Source organism: Halichondria panicea, chromosome 1 (genome assembly GCF_963675165.1).
Source record: "Halichondria panicea chromosome 1, odHalPani1.1, whole genome shotgun sequence".
NCBI lineage: Eukaryota > Metazoa > Porifera > Demospongiae > Suberitida > Halichondriidae > Halichondria > Halichondria panicea.
In genome coordinates, this window is record NC_087377.1 from 5,325,191 (window position 1) to 5,342,947 (window position 17,757).

Consider the following 17,757-nt stretch of genomic DNA (forward strand, 5'->3'; position numbering starts at 1 on the left):
AAGAGGTGACTCCTAACCTTTTGAGCACTTATAAATCATATCTTGTAGGAACTTCCTGAACGTGCAGTCTAACTATTACTTAACAGGTGATGAGAGGCATTTGTGTTATTTATACCGGGGTTACCCCAGTATAATAATTTATTATATAGCCTCCTTCAAAAAACACCCCTCACAATGCAGTCACACTGTTTTGAATCCCCTAACCTAAGCTGGTATTTCTAATTCACTGAGACTTATACGTCTCACTCTCTCAGTCATACTTTTGATCTGAAAGTCTATACTGCTTATATATAGCTATGCACACAATTCTTAACTATCACAACATGGTTAGAGTTTCAATTTCCTGCCTCCATGGGTATTTGTGTAGGTGTGTACATTTAATGCATTATAGGTATTGAATATCACTGACAGGAATCAGACAGGTGGCTGCACAGTAACAATGAATAAGGTCAAAAATGGCAAATAAAGGAATGCAGGTACTGTTAACAGTATATCAAGTTACAATTATTATACACACTAGCATTACCACCCCATTTTTTTGGCTGACTGTTGCAAATCGAGGAAACACTGTGAGTATTGCATGGATATAGCATGCAAGTAACCTATATGTGTGTGAAAACTACCTAGCTACCTCTGACAAAAAAGTGAGCTATAAGCCAAATCAGTATAATTTGTATGTGAGTCATTTACTGGCCTACATAATAATTAGTAACATTTGTAGCTTGCAGAGCTGCACTTGACAATCTTGGTCTATCTGTGCAGCTACAGTTTAAATAAGACACAGACAAACTTCTTGTGCATTGTATAGGCATCATTATAGATCTATAACTATTGCTTATAAGCATTATGTGTATTGTTCTTACAAGAAGATCATAGCCATAATCTTATATCCCCCTTTCTGTTCCAGTTTACTAGAAGTGATGTCTAATCTCACAGTCAAAGCTTTGAAGACAGAAACAGGAGTAACAGACTATCAATTGAAACAAAAATGTCAGGATGAACACTTACGAAAAATTTCACAACATGTCGGAAATCGCCATGATTTTGCTGCTAAATTTGGCTTGCTCCCTGCTCTCATAGCTGGGATTCAAATTGATCCCTCATTGTCGTTTGCCCAAAAAACACAGAAAGTGTTAATGTGGTGGAGAGATAATAACGACAATGCTACTTACTTGAAGTTTGTGCAAGTTTGCCTTGAGCTTGGCAATGGGAGCGTGGCAAGTAAAATGTGTGAAATTTGTAAAGGTATATAATTATACATATAATGCTGTGCATGGTCTCAATAACGTCTGCTAAACCTTTGCACTAATTGTGGTAATAATGTTTCTTTGAATACAGAGGGTGTCAAAGATCTACCATTTCCTGAAGCGACAACACTAGGTATAATTAAATTGTGGGATTTTAACATTATAAAGCTGAAACACGCTTTTTTAATCGTACAGGTACCGAAGTCAAAGAGATTCCACCCGCAAGCACTCTGCCAAAGGTACACCTGTCAATGCATGTGGTATAGTGAGTGAGGTGTCATAGCATTGGTAATTATAGTGCAGCCACCTTCCTGATATTCAATGCTGAATGTAGCATTGGTAGTATTTATGTTGGAACCACCCCCATACCAGTATAGAGCATGCATATTCACGCTCTGTTATATGACAGTATAATTATTGATAGCATGTTTATTATGGCAACCACATTTAGGTATGGTATACACAGATCTCTATTGTCATATTCTATACTCTGGTGATAAACTAAAATCGATGTGCAGACAGAGGGGATGCAGATGTTTTGCACCACTGATGATGAAAAAGTGGAGCAGGTTGACCCAGCTGATGCCTCCAACATCCCAACAGATGCTCAGGGTGGGGTGGCACGATACCACTTGTTGTGGGATGTGAAGCAAGTTCCAGAGCTGAAAGTTCATTTTTTGAACCCTGAAATTCTCACGAAAGATAATTGGACATGTGGGCATAGCCATGATCAACTGACAGCCAACAATGTGCTTGACTGGGCCACTGTCTGGAATAACCGTGCTGACAACTACCCACAGATTGCTGATGAGCTAGCAACAAGAGAAACAGCTCATATCCGTGTGGAATTTACCAGTGACAGTGAGTATGTTCATGCAGTCTCTATACACATGCACAGTAACACTGTAGCGGCCCTCTGATTTATAGCACATTCAAACCTCATAAAAGTTTAAAGTTTCTAGTATTTTGGTATAACACGAAAGAGGCATGAACAATGCATGGATGCATTTTACAGAGAAAGTGATATCATGGTCAAAGGTCGGAAGTGCAGCATTGAATACTGGCCGAAACGACCCAACAATGGTGCTGAACTTACATGGCATGGCAAAAGCTGAACAGAGAAGCATGGTGATTCATGAGTTTGGCCATGTTCTGGGACTGGATCACGAGCATCAGCGATCCGACTTCTGGGATGTGCTGGAATCAAAAGATGAATATGAAGAATATCGATTTATTATTGGGAGAAGGCGAATGAAAAGTGGAGATGGTGGGCATTGCAAGAGAGCTTGTGATGCAGTGTTCCGAGGAAAGCTGAATCTGCCACATGAAAGTGAAAAGTCTGATTACGACCCAGCCAGCATCATGCACTATTGGTAGGTTATAATTTATACGCAGTATACCTGACCCCAGCTCTTCATACAGATTCCCTGTTTTTAGGGAAGTCGATCTGATAATGTATATACAGCAGCTGTTAATACTGAATTCCCTCAAAACCAACGTTATAATTATTTGGATGTGTTTGATGTGCATGTACATTTTTTGTTTCCAGGTTTGACAAAAACTGGTTGTTGCCGGAGTATCGAAAGCGTTCAGACGTGGTCAATGTTAGGGATGAGCGAGAGAGGAAGGTGCTGTTGGGAGTTCATGACCGTGACTACTCCAATGGGAATCTGGCAAAACAGCCATCCAGGCTGGACTATGAAACATTGAATAAGGCCTACAGTAACAAGGTAAAAGTTTATGGTTTTCACTTGTTGGGATTTGGAATAGGTTGTTTAATTTCAGCATGCACTACCTAAGGCATTTTGTTGTCAGCTTAATATTTTGAAAATTCCCACTGTATAGGCGAATTCTTGCCGCTCATGTGCTGGATCCAGCCAATGCAATGGGAACTCTTGTCCGTGCTTCCACGAGGAAAAATCTTGCACTCCAAAATGTCACTGCATACTAGACTCGTGTCGAAATCCAAATAATGGCTTGCATGAGTACGTTAATTCACCATTAATAGTTAATGCCTGTAATAACTAACGTGTTGCCCAATGATGTCAAACTCATCTGATTGCATGGTCAAGTTTCCCCTTTTGAGTGAATTCATTATAGTTTTGCTGAATTTCATAGCTTCCCACAACTATAATATGAGGGGTCAATAGTGCCAAAATGCGGTGGTGGTGGCTAATTAGGCTCGAATACGTTAAGCTCAAGATAAGGTTGGAACCACTGGGCCTCTAGCTAATTAAACTTCTCTTGCAGACTACTTCTAGCCTTAGATTTTAGTGTCTGGGTAGGAGTGGTCGACACCAGTAGCACTGACCTGATATCAGGCTGCTCATGGTCTCAAGGCTAGCACAGGAGCACCCTCTGTTTCAGCTAAGGTGAAGGTCATGTGGTTCTATCGCATCGCCGTCTTAACATAATTATTCGAGGCTAAGCCGCCGCCCCACCAAGTAAACGCCTCCTCCTCCTAAATACAGCAAATTTGTTTTCTTTGGAACTATAATGCAACATACCATAAATATAAAAATAGTTACGATTGAGAGAGGCTGCATGATTACATTTTATAATAATTATACTTAGTGGACTAATCATGTTGCAATTCTCAGCCAATTATTGTATTTATTCCGACCACATAGCACTGCGTTTACACAGCATGGATGCCTCAACACTACAACTTATCAGTGGCATAGTTTGATTTAAAGCTTCGTTTTTCGCTATACTGGTTAGTAAGCGCATGCGCCTGTAGAGAAAAGAGTGGTAAATGGAGATTTGCTTCATTGAAACGTCATGGGTGTGGTTAAATTTATAGGCGTGGTTAATCTCTATAACTGGATAATAGGCGCATAGAGGCCCACTCTTTTCGCATGCGCTTATTATATAGCTAGCTCAATCGTTTGTCTGCAAGAGGTCTATAGTCATATCTGACAGCAGTAACAAAACTACCGATAGTGAAAGAGACTTAACATCTATAAAGAGGTGTGGAGACCATTTGTTGGGCAGAGAACTGTGCAGAAAACCATGTACCTTCTATCAAGGCTCTTGGTCTGCTCATCAGTATGCGCCTATTAGTTGATGTGCGCTTATTAACGGTTATTAGCCAGATTATACGATAGAGTTGCACATTGCATGGCAGTGTATAGCTATATAGATGTATATACACACCGCTATTATTCGAGGTAGCTATTACACATGCGCCGTTTGTTTTCTTGGAGCTTCTCTGCTGATTATTGCTGAAAACCCTGGCTACACTCCTACTGTATAGTGTCACTGCATTTAATTTAACTCATATAAACTCATGTATTCATCATTCTCATAATGAGCCCGGTAACATTTGTAGTTAGTCCATAGGTTCAGAGTATAGGCGTATTAGAGGGCTATAAAATGTATCATTATTATAACACATGATAATGAATATTGGTGGGATACAATTATGTGAGTATAGTCTTAATAATAATACTTATTTTTTGTATTTTAGTGGCCAAAAGGTACTCCAAACTGGAGCTGCTGCTGGTCCTCCAACCACTACCCAGTACCTGACAAAGCCTGCAGGTAGATACAGTAAACATAATTATAATTAACACATTGCACAAAATTAAGGGAGGCAGAATTTGACACAATGCTGTTTTTTTGTTTCTTCATCTTTATAGATCAAACTGAAGCGACTGCAGCTCAGTTAAGTAAAGAGTGCTCAGATGACGCTCTTCTCCAGTTGTCTTCCAAGATTGCCGACTATGACGGTTTCAAACTCTGGCTGGGCCTCAGTGAGGCTGAAATTGACGCTATTGATCGGACAATTGCTACTATTCCAGGGAGATTTTTTGCTGCTCTGAAGAAATGGAAAGGTAAAGGCATTCTTAACTCGATGGCTACTTACGGTCGATTAGTGGAAATTGCTAGGAAGAAAGATGACGGATATGCATTTCGGAGTATTCACAAGGCCTGTATCGAGCATACAAGTAAGTTCATAGTGTATCATCTGTCTATATAGCTTCTGATGAATGATATTTTTGCCATATATAGGCCCCTGAGAGGGTATCCAAGAAATGCAGTGGACATTCTTATTTAGCTAGCTTTATTTGCATTTTCTTCATTTAAGTAAGTACAGTTGTGCTGAAAGTTTTATAGTTTCATGCAGTGATATAATTATCACCTGTAAGTATTAGTTATTGTCCAGCACGAGTGCAACATGCCATATATTGCACTGGAGCAATATAATGCCCGAGGGCATTATGTCATCCAGTGCAATATATGGCATGTTGCATGCACGAGCGCCTGCAATAACTAACTTGTTGCCCAATGACGTCAAATTTAGTGAATTCATTAGTAACTTCCACCTGTGGGAAAGAAGGCATCCAGTATACATTCATATAGAGGGTCAACTCTTCTATTTTTGGGTTAAATGATCTTCACTCCTTTTCACCAGATTATAGATCTATACGAGATAGGATAGTTTTAGCTGCATGATTGCATGAGAATCCTTCACTGGGAACCATGGAGTGGGGGGGTGGGGGCCACATTTTAAGTTGTATGTACCATACTTCTTCTAAAAGACGCCACCTGGAGATTTCTCTCATACAAATTCATTGGCTATTTCTTGTTTTGCATACATGTACACTAGCCTCAAAAAAGTAAAAAGCGGCGCCTAATTTAGAATACGTAATAATAGTACTGTATTATCACAGTTAGCTATAAAAAGTAAAAAGTACAGTCACATGTGACTGAATTTTATGGATTGGCTGTATAGGTCACACGCAATGAATACTATATATGTATGCCATAACTAGTACAGTAGAACCTCGATTATCCGGACACCTTGGTTCCAGAAGCAGGCCGGATAAGTGAATATGCCGGATAATCGAATAGATAAACCACGCCTTGATCCACCCATTTTATTGATGAACAGCAGTGTCACATGGTTGTCTGCGCATGCGCAAAAGAAAAGCAGGCATGTCTCCATGGTAACAACTGCAACGCGCATGCGCATTTGAGGGACACGCCCATTTTATGAATTATGTAATCTGATAAAATAAAAAAAGTCAAGCCGGATAATCGAGGTTCCAGATAATCGAGGGCCGGATAATCGAGGTTCTACTGTATTATTTATTTGCCCAACACGTTTCAATCTGTACCTACGCCTCTCCTAGGCTACTATAGGTAGCTGAGTAACTCCATGCACCGTTTCAATTTGAAATTTCACTTTTAATACAAAAACTATAATCTAAATTGGAGACATGTCTTTCTACCTGCAGCTGCGGGAAAGCAAGGCGTCCAGTTATCTACACGCATGCAGAAGTCAACTCACTTGTTGAGTTACTCTTTTCAACAGATGTCATGAGATCTATGACAGTTGGATAGTTTTAGCTTGCATGATTGCAAAAGAATCCTAAAATAATAATGCTTCGATTCCTGTAGTCACACGTGCAGGAACCATGGATCGAGTATATATAGTGGCGGGATAGAGTGGAGTGGGAGAGTCAGACTGGAGGCTAGGCACTCACCCCTCAATTATATATGCAATAGTGCTTTAAATAATAGTGCTTTAAATAATAATTATAATTATAGACCTACATTAATTTGCACCCACGTTTCAATCTGTTCCTATACCGCTGGTATTACGCCACAGTATTTATACAAAATGGTTCTAGCCAAACTATTTTTACTGTGTGCACCTGATGTCTATGCATGCATACACTTCAAGAAGCATGCATTTAAGTAGCTCATCAGGCAATTTGGCAATTATGGGTAACAATATTCATAGCTATATTACCCCAAAGGAAGTACTGCTCATGTGACTGATTCATCAACACAGTGCCATACACTAGAGTTTATACAATAATACATGACTGTATAAGTTATAGTTATGGGTGATTAAAGTTTAGTAGAAATGGCTACACCAGAAACGAAAGTGTTGGAAAAGTGTTATCCTGATCTCGTGAAGTGTATTGAAATAGCACCTACTGATGTAGCAGTTAAGGTTAGACCACATGGATTACTTTCACCAAAGGATTTTATATACATCAACAATGACAATCGAGACAGAGATGATAAAGCAATAAGATTGTTAGACTCTGTGAGCAATCAGGTGTTGATAAACAAAGAATCTTTTCATCTGTTTGTTAGTGCTTTGAAGGAAGCTGGAACTTTTACAAAGAGTGCAGTTGCTTTGCTTGAAGCAACATACAAGGACATTTCAAATCCTTCCTTTTGTGCAGGTAAGATTATTGATCAATGCATAATTAAAGTGCTATGTTACTGCAAGTCTTCATAGCTTTGTAACTTCAATAACACCTTTTCAATATAATTATTATGGGGTGGGGCACTTTTAATGTTACAGATGATCTCAATGTCAAGGAGCTGCCCCCTGATTCTGCAAGCAAATCTCCGACAGCTTCACAGCCTCATGCAGCTGCCTGCAAGGTACACCTGCATGACCATAAACATTGTTTGTGTTCCTATATTATATGAATCGAGAGCCCCTATCAGCCATGGCACGGATCGGACATTCTGGTGGCATTATATAATAATTATATACTCACTATAGGAACCACCCCCTCTAGCAGAACTCATAATTAGGCCACACCAAATTAATCTTATGTTTCACGAATTTTCCGGGTTATACTTTTGCAGAATACCCAAAAAAATAAACGAATTAGTGGTCCAGGTCAGAGGTCAGAATAGCCATGTGATCTAGCAAAACCAAGTGCGTATGAAGAGAAGAGGGCATGCAACTAATCAAATTACAAATGGGAGGGCGTGTGCACTAAAAATAGATTGCACGTGCACTTACTCCATAATAGTCACCAAGCCAGCTAGCTAGCTAGCACTGTACTGTTGGGTAGAGTTAGCCACAAAGGTCAACAAGCGGAAGAGAAGGACCAATGCTAGACTAGAAGTAGCCATTGATCAGCTCTTCTAAATTAATTGTGCGGCTAGTATAACAGTGTTCACGCCTACTATCACGCCTATTTACGTGTGGGCAGTTGGCTAAATATAGTATATCCTGCTGACTCATCAGTATTTTGACGACTACATAGTATACATTGCGAGTTGCATGCCCTCTTCTCTTCATACGCCCTTGGCAAAATGTTATAGCTAAAGTGACTTTTTGTGGTGTGTTGTGACTCTGTTTGTGGTGTTATAATGATATTCATCAATTTTTTTTCTTTTTTTCCTGCCACCCTGATCTGTTTTTGGAGATTAAAAGTACGTGAAACATAAAATCAATTTGGTGTGGCCTTATGATCATGCACTGCATGGGTGATTATACAAATAAAAAAAGGAATTGGGTATTATTGATAGATCTCTCGTGTTTACTTTACTATACCCACTATTAGACCTCTATTTTCATTTATCACATGCATGGGCTTCAACTCTGGTGATATACATTATTCTATTTACATGTATGCCATTTTGTGCAGATAGAGGAGATGCAGATGTTTTGTACCGCTGACGATGAGAAATTGGAGCAGGTTGACCCCTCCAACATCCCAACAGATGCTCAGGGTGGGGTAGCACGACTCCACTTACTGTGGGATGTGGAGCAAATTCCAGAGCTGAAGATACATTTCTTGAATCCCGACATTCTTGAGGACGAGCACTGGAAATGTGGGCATGCGGGTCCCTTAACAGTCGACACTATCCTGGCTTGGGCTGCTGTCTGGAATAGCCATGCTGACAACTACCCACAGATTGCTGAGGGACTAGCAACAAAGGAAAAAGCCCATATCCGTGTGGAATTTCGGAGTATGTTCAGTTTCTATATACACTATAGCTGTATTGTAGCTCTTGGTTCTATCTATAGCTTATTGAATTTCAGCTCAATGTGATATTACTTAGGCCATAGTCATGTACGTGCTTTAAGTGTTTGTTGTTACAGGGAAAGGGATCTCATGGTCCAAGGTTGGAACCACAGCCACCTGGCAAAGTGACAAGAAGAAACCAACGATGGTGCTCAACTTGTATGGCATGACAAAAGCTGACCAGAGAAGCATGGTGATTCATGAGTTTGGCCATGCTCTAGGACTGGATCACGAGCATCAGCGATCTGACTTCTGGGATGTGCTGGAATCAAAAGATGAGGATGAAGAATATCGATTTATTATTGGGAAAAGGCGAATGAAGAGTGGAAATGGTGGGCGTTGCCAGCGAGCTTGTGATGCAGTTTTCAGAGCTAAGCTGAAGGAGCCATCCGGAAGAAAAGAATCCTGTTACGATTCTGACAGTATTATGCACTATTGGTGAGTTGTACCATCACTATGATGATTAGCAGTGCTTATGCAACCACACTTATGCAACCACAAGTGCACTTCTTTGGATTCCTGCTTAATAGGTTATAGCCCTGCAATGTGCAACAGCTGTCACAAAAACCCACGTCCAACATCTGTAATTAACCAAACTTTTATCTCCTAAGGACTTATTAACCCGAGGCGTGCCGCGGCTAGGCCTGTGCCAAATATTCAAATTGTTTTCACCTATTATTCATTCGCACTTGATCAGCCTATTATTCAAATTGATGACACCTATCAACATACACAGCAGTGAAAAATAAAACACCTATAAAGTATATATCGTATTACTAGAATATTTTGCTGGTGAAAAACCTTTGCGAATGAGCCAAATCAGCAGAAAAGTTGACCCTTTGCGATCTAACTATTGCGTTTTGGCAAGGATCGTGTGTATTTATTAGTAACAATTTAGGTTTTGCGGATTTTATTGTTGCGAATTGATCAACCCTCGCAAAGTTCGATAATAATTCTGCAAAATGCATGGATACATGCACTAGTAGCATATTATGCTAACCTAATGTGTGCCCTGTATATAGTACTTACAATAGCGTGTACAAAGTAAAAATATTATACTAATGCAAGTGACAGAGGACAAAATCGATGTACTTTCCTGCAGCTCCAGTGGTAGTTCATTCCATATAGATATTGCTTTTGGGAAAAAGAGTTCGCATATGCATTTGTCCTGCAAATTGGTCTTTCAAACTGTATATTTTTTGTGCTTCTTAGATTGAGAGGGCATACTCTTCTTTCCAGTGGTATGTTTGATGCTCGCAGAACATTCTAGTAATACGGTAGCACAAAAAAATGGGATTATGTAATTTCAGCAGCGAACTTTAGCACAAAAAATGTGGTTTAAAATTGATTGGACTAACGATAATTATTAGATTTACTACCATGTAAAATGTGGGCTTGTTCTGAGCTACTGCGCATGTGCAACTCAATGAACTATTTTCACAGTGCTCAAATTGAAAAAAGGCTGTTCAAAAAATTATTCCGGACTATTTGGAACAGGCCTATAGCCACGGCTTATAGTAGTCAGTCAGTCTGTCTGTCTGTCGTTCTATGTATTCGGAGTCTATACTCACCTATGCGATAGCACAGTGTTTGTAGCATAGATAGCCTCAATACCAAAAGGTAGTAGATTTTGAATTTTGATGTTAAGCTTCGTGTCGAATAAAAGCTAAGAAGCTAAAAAGCTCGAACCAGCACGTGTACAGGCGGCTTTGACTCGAGGCTGTAGACTCACTAAACTCAAACGAACGCCGAGGGTTTGCACTTCAGTTGCATGCATACACGGTTTCACAGTAAAAGGATCTAGTGCAGTGTAGTGAAATGCATGCATGGTTTAAATTGCAACTTGAGTGGATGTGTAAATTCTATATAATAATTATAGGTTTGACAAAAACTGGTTGTTGCCGGAGTATCACAAAAGTGCGAATGTGGCTAAGGTTAGGAATGAGCGGGAGAGGAAGGTGCTATTTGGAGTTCATAAACGTGACTACCACAATGGGAATCTGGCAGAAAAACCATCCAAGCTGGACTATGAGACATTGAATAGGGCCTATGAAAAACCAAGGTTTGATAATAATTATTATACTCAGCAAATGCAATACCAAATAATCAAATATGACAAAATTGATAATTCATTAACTTGCCGAGTGAGGGGACTTAAATTCTACAATTTTGTGTCAGGGCCACAATGCTCCAACCATAATTTATGGGCCAATTTTTGCCTCTCATAAATTAGGAACTGTACGTCAATGTAATGGGAACTCTTGTCCTCGTGTTCTTGTGAAAACAAAGCACAAAGCTTGCTCACTGCATTTAACGCTAAGTCTCATTTTAACTGCTTATGATTATACATGAGTACGGTAACATTTTTAGTGATCTAAAGTTCAAAGTACATGTGATTCATTGTGTAGAAAAGGCTGCAGTGAAATGGTCACATTTTGACTTCTCGTTAAATGTGCTTCTTGCATTTGTAGTGGGCTACCCGGCCCACCTGATGCTGCTGCTGCTCCTCCAACGTTAACCACTGCCCAGTACACAAAGCCTGAAGGTGACCATAATTACACACATCACAAATAAATATTAATTATATCATTTCTGACACAATGCTATTTTTTGTTTCTATACCAGCCAACAAAACCCAAAGGTGAAGAGTACTATTCACCCACTGGGGGTACACAAATGCTAAACAATCACAATCATAATTATATAGTCTGTTATGTTTACTTATGAAAAAAATTGCAGCTTATTTTTTTATCTTTATACAGTTCAGACTGAAGCAACTGCAGCCCAGTTGAGTCAACAGTGTTCTAATGACGCTCTCATCCAGTTGTCTACCGAGATTGCTGACTATAACGGTTTCAAAGTCAGGCTGGGCCTCAGTGATGCTGAAATTAACGCTATTGATCAGACACCTGCCACAATTAATGATATTCAAGGGAGATTTTTGACTGCTTTGAAAACGTGGCAGAGTACAGGCATGTTGGAAACACCAGCTACATGTACTTATGGTCGATTAATGGACATTGCTAGGAATAAGAAGGACGGGTTTGCATTTAAGAGTATTCAAAGGGCTTGTATCAAGTATGCAGGTAAGTTTGTATTGCTCAGTATATAAAGTTTGAGTTCACACTCAAACATTGTACATGTACATTCTAGAGCCTCTAATGGAATGAACTTTTTTGCTTATAGGCTGCTGAGAAGGTATATACTTGAGGTAACAAGACATGCAGCGGACATATTTTTCACTATATATTATACTATTTTACATGCTCTTCATATTTTTTCTAGTTTATAAAAGTTTTATAATTTCATAATAGAAACTATCTATAATTATAATAGCATTATAATTATTACATTATAATGGCTCCTGTTATATTAAACATGCAGGTCAAGGTGACGTCTAAGTGCACTCACTGTAGCCATGGTACAATTCAATCAAAATTGGAGACATGCCTTTTTACCTGCGGGAAAGCAAGGCGTCCAGTTGTCTACACGCATGAGAAGTCAACTCATCTATTTTTCACTTGGTTGAGTTAATGGTCTTTACTCTTTTTCACCTGATGAGATCTATGCTGCATGCATGAGTGCACTAATGCTTGTAGAGTCACATGTGCAGGAAGCATAAAGTAGTGGATAGAGTGGAGTGGGGGAGTGGAGGCTAGGCACTCACCCCTCAATTATTATGTAATAGTGCTTAGGCCAAATTATTATAATTATAGACACCTACATGCATTAATTTGCACCCATGTTTCAATCTGTTCCTATAATTTATGCCACAGTTTCAATTTTGCAAAATGGTTCTAGCCAAACTATTTCCACTGTGTGCACCTGTTCACACTGATGTCTATGCATGCATATACTTCAGAAGCATACATTCATGGCAATTATGGGGTAAACAATATTCATAGCTATAATACCCCAAAGGAAGTACTGCTCTCATGTGACATCAGCCTGATTCATCAACACAGTGATACATTACTGTATATAGTTATGGGTGATCAAGTTTAGTAGAAATGGCTACACCAGAATCGAAAGCGTTGGAAAATTGTTATCCTGATCTCGTGAAGTGTATTGAAATAGCACCTACTGATGTAGCAGATAAGCTTAAGCCATATGGATTACTTTCACCAAAGGATTTTGTATACATCAACAATGTCAATCGAGACCCAGATGATAAAGCAAGGAAACTGTTAGACTCTGTGAGCAATCAGGTGTCGATAAACAAAAAATCCTTTCCTTCGTTTGTTACAGCTTTAAAGGAAGTTGGAACTTTTACAACGAATGCAGTTGCTTTGCTTGAAGCAACATACAAGAAATTTTTAAATCCTTCCGTTTGTGCAGGTAAGATTATTCTAGATCATATCAAGTGTACTATAATGTACTGCAGTTTTCGTAGCTTTGAAATTTCTATTTGCTCAACCTCTATAGTCTGAATCTACATTTTAAATCTTGTACAGGCCCCGATCCCATCGTCAAGGAGCCGCCCCCTGATTCTGAAAGCACTCCTCCACCAGCTTCACAGCCTCCCGAGGTACACCTGAACGTAAAATTATTTGTGTTCCTTATGACTGGAGAGCCTTCCTTATATCAGCCATAGATCGGATATTCTGATGGCATTTTGAGAGTATTCAGTGAATATGACATGCAGCATAAATTATAAATATTATTATAGTGAGGCAATACATGATTCATGCCCACTAGGAACCACCCCCCACCCCTCAGGTAGAACTCAGTATGATCATTGCATGCATGGGTGATACGTTTTCTCAGGTATTGTAGATCATAAAGACTCTACTTTAAAGCTACCTATTAAAGTACAATTTAAATGACAAGGTGGTTTATGCAATTATTATAGAGCCATAACCTTATAGATAATGATTATCATGGGATCAATTCTGGTGGTACATCGTCCTATATATTTATACGTGTGTGCAGAAAAAGGAGATGCAGAGGTTTTGTACCACTGACGATGAAAAACAGGTTGATCCAGCTGAGTCCTCCAACATCCCAATAGATGCTCAGGGTGGGGTGGCACGATACCACTTGTTGTGGGATGTGAAGCAAGTTCGAGAGCTGAAAGTGCATTTCTTGAATCCCGACATTCTTAAGAAGGAAGACTGGAAATGTGGGCATGCGAGTTCCTTAACAGTCAACAATGTGCTCGACTGGGCCAATGTCTGGAATAGCCATGCTGACAACTACCCACAGATTGCTGATGAGCTAGCAACAAAGGAAGCTCATATCCGTGTGGAATTCAAGAGTATGTTCAGTCTATTTTGTATTAGTCTCTATAGTATAATAAGTGCTTGAGCTTCGCTCAATACATGTGAGATAAAAAAAAAAGCCACTACTTCTTTAAGACATCTCTTAGTCTGATTGATAATAATTATTATATACATTTCAATTAATCAGCTCATTATTATTGAGTGTTTATTTTTACAGGGAAAGGCATCTCATGGTCAAAGGTTGGAACCGCAGCCACCTGGGAAACTGATAAGAAGAAACCTACAATGGTACTCAACTTGTATGGCATGACAAAAGCTGACCAGAAAAGCATGGTGATTCATGAGTTTGGCCATGCTCTGGGACTGGATCACGAGCATCAGCATTCCGACTTTTGGGATGTGCTGGAATCAAAAGATGATGAAGGTCAGTATCGTTTTATTATTGGGAAAAGTCGAATGAAGAGTGGAGATAGTAGGCATTGCCAGCCAGCTTGTGATGCAGTGTTTAGAGCTCAGCTGGATGCGCCATCTGGAAGAAAAGAATCCTGTTACGATTCTGACAGCATTATGCACTATTGGTGAGTTGTACCATGCAGTGCTTCACCAATCTTAATGGAATGGTAGGAAAATTCACTTGTTAGGTTTTTGGTTAGCCCTGGTAACGTACATGCAGCAAGCCAGCTGTAATTTCACAAATGTAAAATGGATGAAACTTTATCCCTAATAAGGGCGCTTACTGCATGCATGCGTGGCTTCACAGTAAATTGAGTGATGGTGTAATTCTTAATGTATAGGTTTGACATCAATTGGTTGTTGTTGAAGTATCGCGACCGAGCATATATTGCCAAGCATGTGACAGATGATCGAGAGAGGAAGGTGTTGTTGGGAGTTCATGATCGTGACTACCACAATGGGCAGTTGGCAGAAAAACCATCCAAGCTAGACTATGAGACATTGAGCAGGGCCTATAAAGTACCAAGGTACGTGATATGATAGATGATTATTCGGCGAATAAGGCAATTGATTGAGAACTGCTATTGGCAAATTTTAGCACTCCATTCATTTGCCAAATCGCCATCGCCAATCGGCATACCGTATTTACTTGATTAAACGTCCGAGCATTTATTTCCTAGCAGCATCTGTAAGGGGGCGTTTAAACGAGATGGGCGCTTATTCGAAACGGGCGTTTATTGTTTTGTCTACTTCAAACTCTTGCTCATTAGCAGTTATTATGCTCTTTTTGGCTGCTGCCACAGCTCTCAGCTTAATCTTAAGTCGTAAGAGTGGTGTTTCTCCCTCTGTGTCCTCTCTGCCATCATAAATAGTATTCTATGCTGCCATTGTTTCAGCTGGTTCCACGTGCTAATTCAGCTCCACCCACAGTGCCACGCCCCATACATGGGCGATTGATTAAGGGGCGTTTATTGACAAAGACAGCTTTTACCATGGGCGTTTAAACGAGATGGGCGTTTGTTTAATCAAGGAGGGCATTTAATCAAGTAAATACATTAATTATATGTGACTGGCCATGTACATGCATCCATAATTATGGTCTTAATAATTATTGAACTTGTGCAATTCTATAGTGTGCTCTCCGCTACTAACAATTCACCCTCTGCCCAGCCTGAAGGTGAGTTACTATTATAATAGTGACACCTCTGATGAATGTGTTTTTTGCATAATTATAGGCTCCTGAGACGAGGTCACAAAACATAGGACAGTTATTATTTTTAGCATTAGCTGGCATATATTATATATTTTTTGAGAAATTTTGTGGTGCAAACTATATATACTTCCCATGTAGATCTTATCAACTAGCTAGCAATAAACGTGTCATACGCTATTCATGATGCCGATCTACTGTTATTATTATAGTATAGTGCATGCAGCAGTGTGGTTATGAGACATGATTTTTCCTTTTGGTATTGATGTGGTATGGGTACTCCACAATGGGTATGCATGGGTATTGATCAGGCTCTATTGCTGGTGGTCTCTATTGATGGGGTATTCCACATATCAAATATGGGGGTGGATACAAAGGAAGTGACTAGACTGCAACGCCAAGTCGCCATGTTCTACTGCATGACTCTGAATTTAGGAAACAATGTGAGTTAGAATTTAGTATGACTATCTATGCTATATTGTATAAATACACCCAGTATATATGCGTGTAGCTAGCACTGATGTGAGTATATTTAGACATTCTCTAACTAGCTCTAACCATTTAATCACTGAGTGAGCTGTAAATAATAGTCTGATTCGATAATATTGATAAGGTTTGTCTCAAAATGAAAATGATTGTGTTGCAGAGCTTTAGAGCTGCGCATACAATGGATATCCTCTAGTCTGTCTGTCATTAGGCGTGCCACGAGTTATAGTAGTCGATATACATGTGTATATAGCAATCCATTTCAAAGTAGCACAGTCTGAAACAATGTTGTTTTATGTTTCAGCCAACAATGAATAATTATATCATTTCTGACACAATGCTGTTTTAGAAGACCAGCCAACAAAACCCAAAGGTGAAGAGTACTATTCACCCACTGGGGTACACAAATTCTGCACAATCACAATCATAATTATATAGTCTGTTATGTTTACTTTAATATGAAAAAAATTGCAGCTTATTTTTTTTATCTTTATACAGTTCAGACTGAAGCAACTGCAGCTCAGTTGAGTCAACAGTGTTCTATAATGACGCTCTCATCCAGTTGTCTATATATAATTATACCGATATTGCTAACTATAACGGTTTCAAAGTCAGGCTGGGCCTCAGTGATGCTGAAATTAACGTTATTGATCAGTCACCTGTCACAATTAATGATATTCAAGGGAGAATTTTTATGCTCTGAAGAAGTGGAAGAGTAAAGGCAGCTTTAAATTGACAGCTGCTTACGGTCGATTAGTGGAAATCGCTAGGGAGGACGGATATGCATTTCAGAGTATTCAGTCTAAGTACCTGTATTGAGCATGCAAGTAAGTTCGTATTGTATAGTTTGAGTTCACACTCAATAATAATTATACTGTGTACATTCTAGAGCTTCGAAATGTTTTGCTATAGGCCCCTGAGAGTATGTATACTTGAGGTAACAAGACCTGCAGCGGACAATTATTATTAATTTGCAAGATAATTATATAGTTGTGTTGAAAGTCATGTAGTCTAGTAATTATAATAGCACTATACATGTATTATACGCTAATGACCCCTGCTTGAGTCTTGTTATTGATTAAATGCCGTAATTGATGCCATGAGGTCAAGGCGACGTCTTACTATAAGTGCACTCACTGTATCCACTTTATACTAGAATCTAGACTGGAGACATGCCTTTCTACCTGCGGGAAAGCAAGGCGTCCATGCATGCAGTCGTCTACTAGGGCCCTGATAAATACTATAGGCTCTATAATTTTTTCACCCATTATTCTATTCTTTAATTCTTGAAAAATGTGTCTGAGTCTCATAAAAAAATTTTTTCGTAAAAATGTGACATAATAATA

The 17,757-nt window shown here is 39.3% G+C and overlaps 3 protein-coding genes across 6 annotated transcripts in view; all 3 read left to right on the forward strand.

Moving 5' to 3' along the window:
- Window positions 1–17,757, forward strand: part of LOC135334204 (uncharacterized) — a gene marked incomplete in the record, with an annotated part of 688,739 nt that overhangs the window by 583,101 nt on the left and 87,881 nt on the right.
- Window positions 404–5,413, forward strand: LOC135335698 (uncharacterized). Of its 3 annotated transcripts, none has more exons than XM_064531263.1 (11): window positions 404–476; window positions 908–1,245; window positions 1,339–1,380; window positions 1,443–1,486; window positions 1,766–2,108; window positions 2,263–2,620; window positions 2,797–2,977; window positions 3,093–3,232; window positions 4,717–4,790; window positions 4,889–5,197; window positions 5,262–5,413. In XM_064531263.1, the coding sequence occupies exons 2-11, from the start codon at window positions 921–923 to the stop codon at window positions 5,267–5,269; spliced, it is 1,824 nt and encodes a 607-aa protein (XP_064387333.1). In that variant the 5' UTR covers window positions 404–476; window positions 908–920; the 3' UTR covers window positions 5,270–5,413. The 3 variants fall into 3 exon arrangements, with proteins under 3 accessions (XP_064387333.1, XP_064387318.1, XP_064387324.1); XM_064531248.1 differs by having other exon boundaries at window positions 412–569; window positions 5,262–5,412; XM_064531254.1 differs by lacking the exon at window positions 404–476 and adding an exon at window positions 513–642.
- LOC135335838 (uncharacterized) lies at window positions 7,031–13,021 on the forward strand. Of its 2 annotated transcripts, XM_064531429.1 has the most exons (9): window positions 7,031–7,453; window positions 7,576–7,658; window positions 8,660–8,984; window positions 9,118–9,478; window positions 10,920–11,102; window positions 11,512–11,585; window positions 11,803–12,126; window positions 12,227–12,251; window positions 12,425–13,021. In XM_064531429.1, exons 1-8 carry the CDS (start codon window positions 7,126–7,128, stop codon window positions 12,232–12,234), a joined length of 1,686 nt encoding a protein of 561 aa, XP_064387499.1. In that variant the 5' UTR covers window positions 7,031–7,125; the 3' UTR covers window positions 12,235–12,251; window positions 12,425–13,021. The 2 variants fall into 2 exon arrangements, with proteins under 2 accessions (XP_064387499.1, XP_064387495.1); XM_064531425.1 differs by lacking the exon at window positions 12,425–13,021 and having other exon boundaries at window positions 12,227–12,402.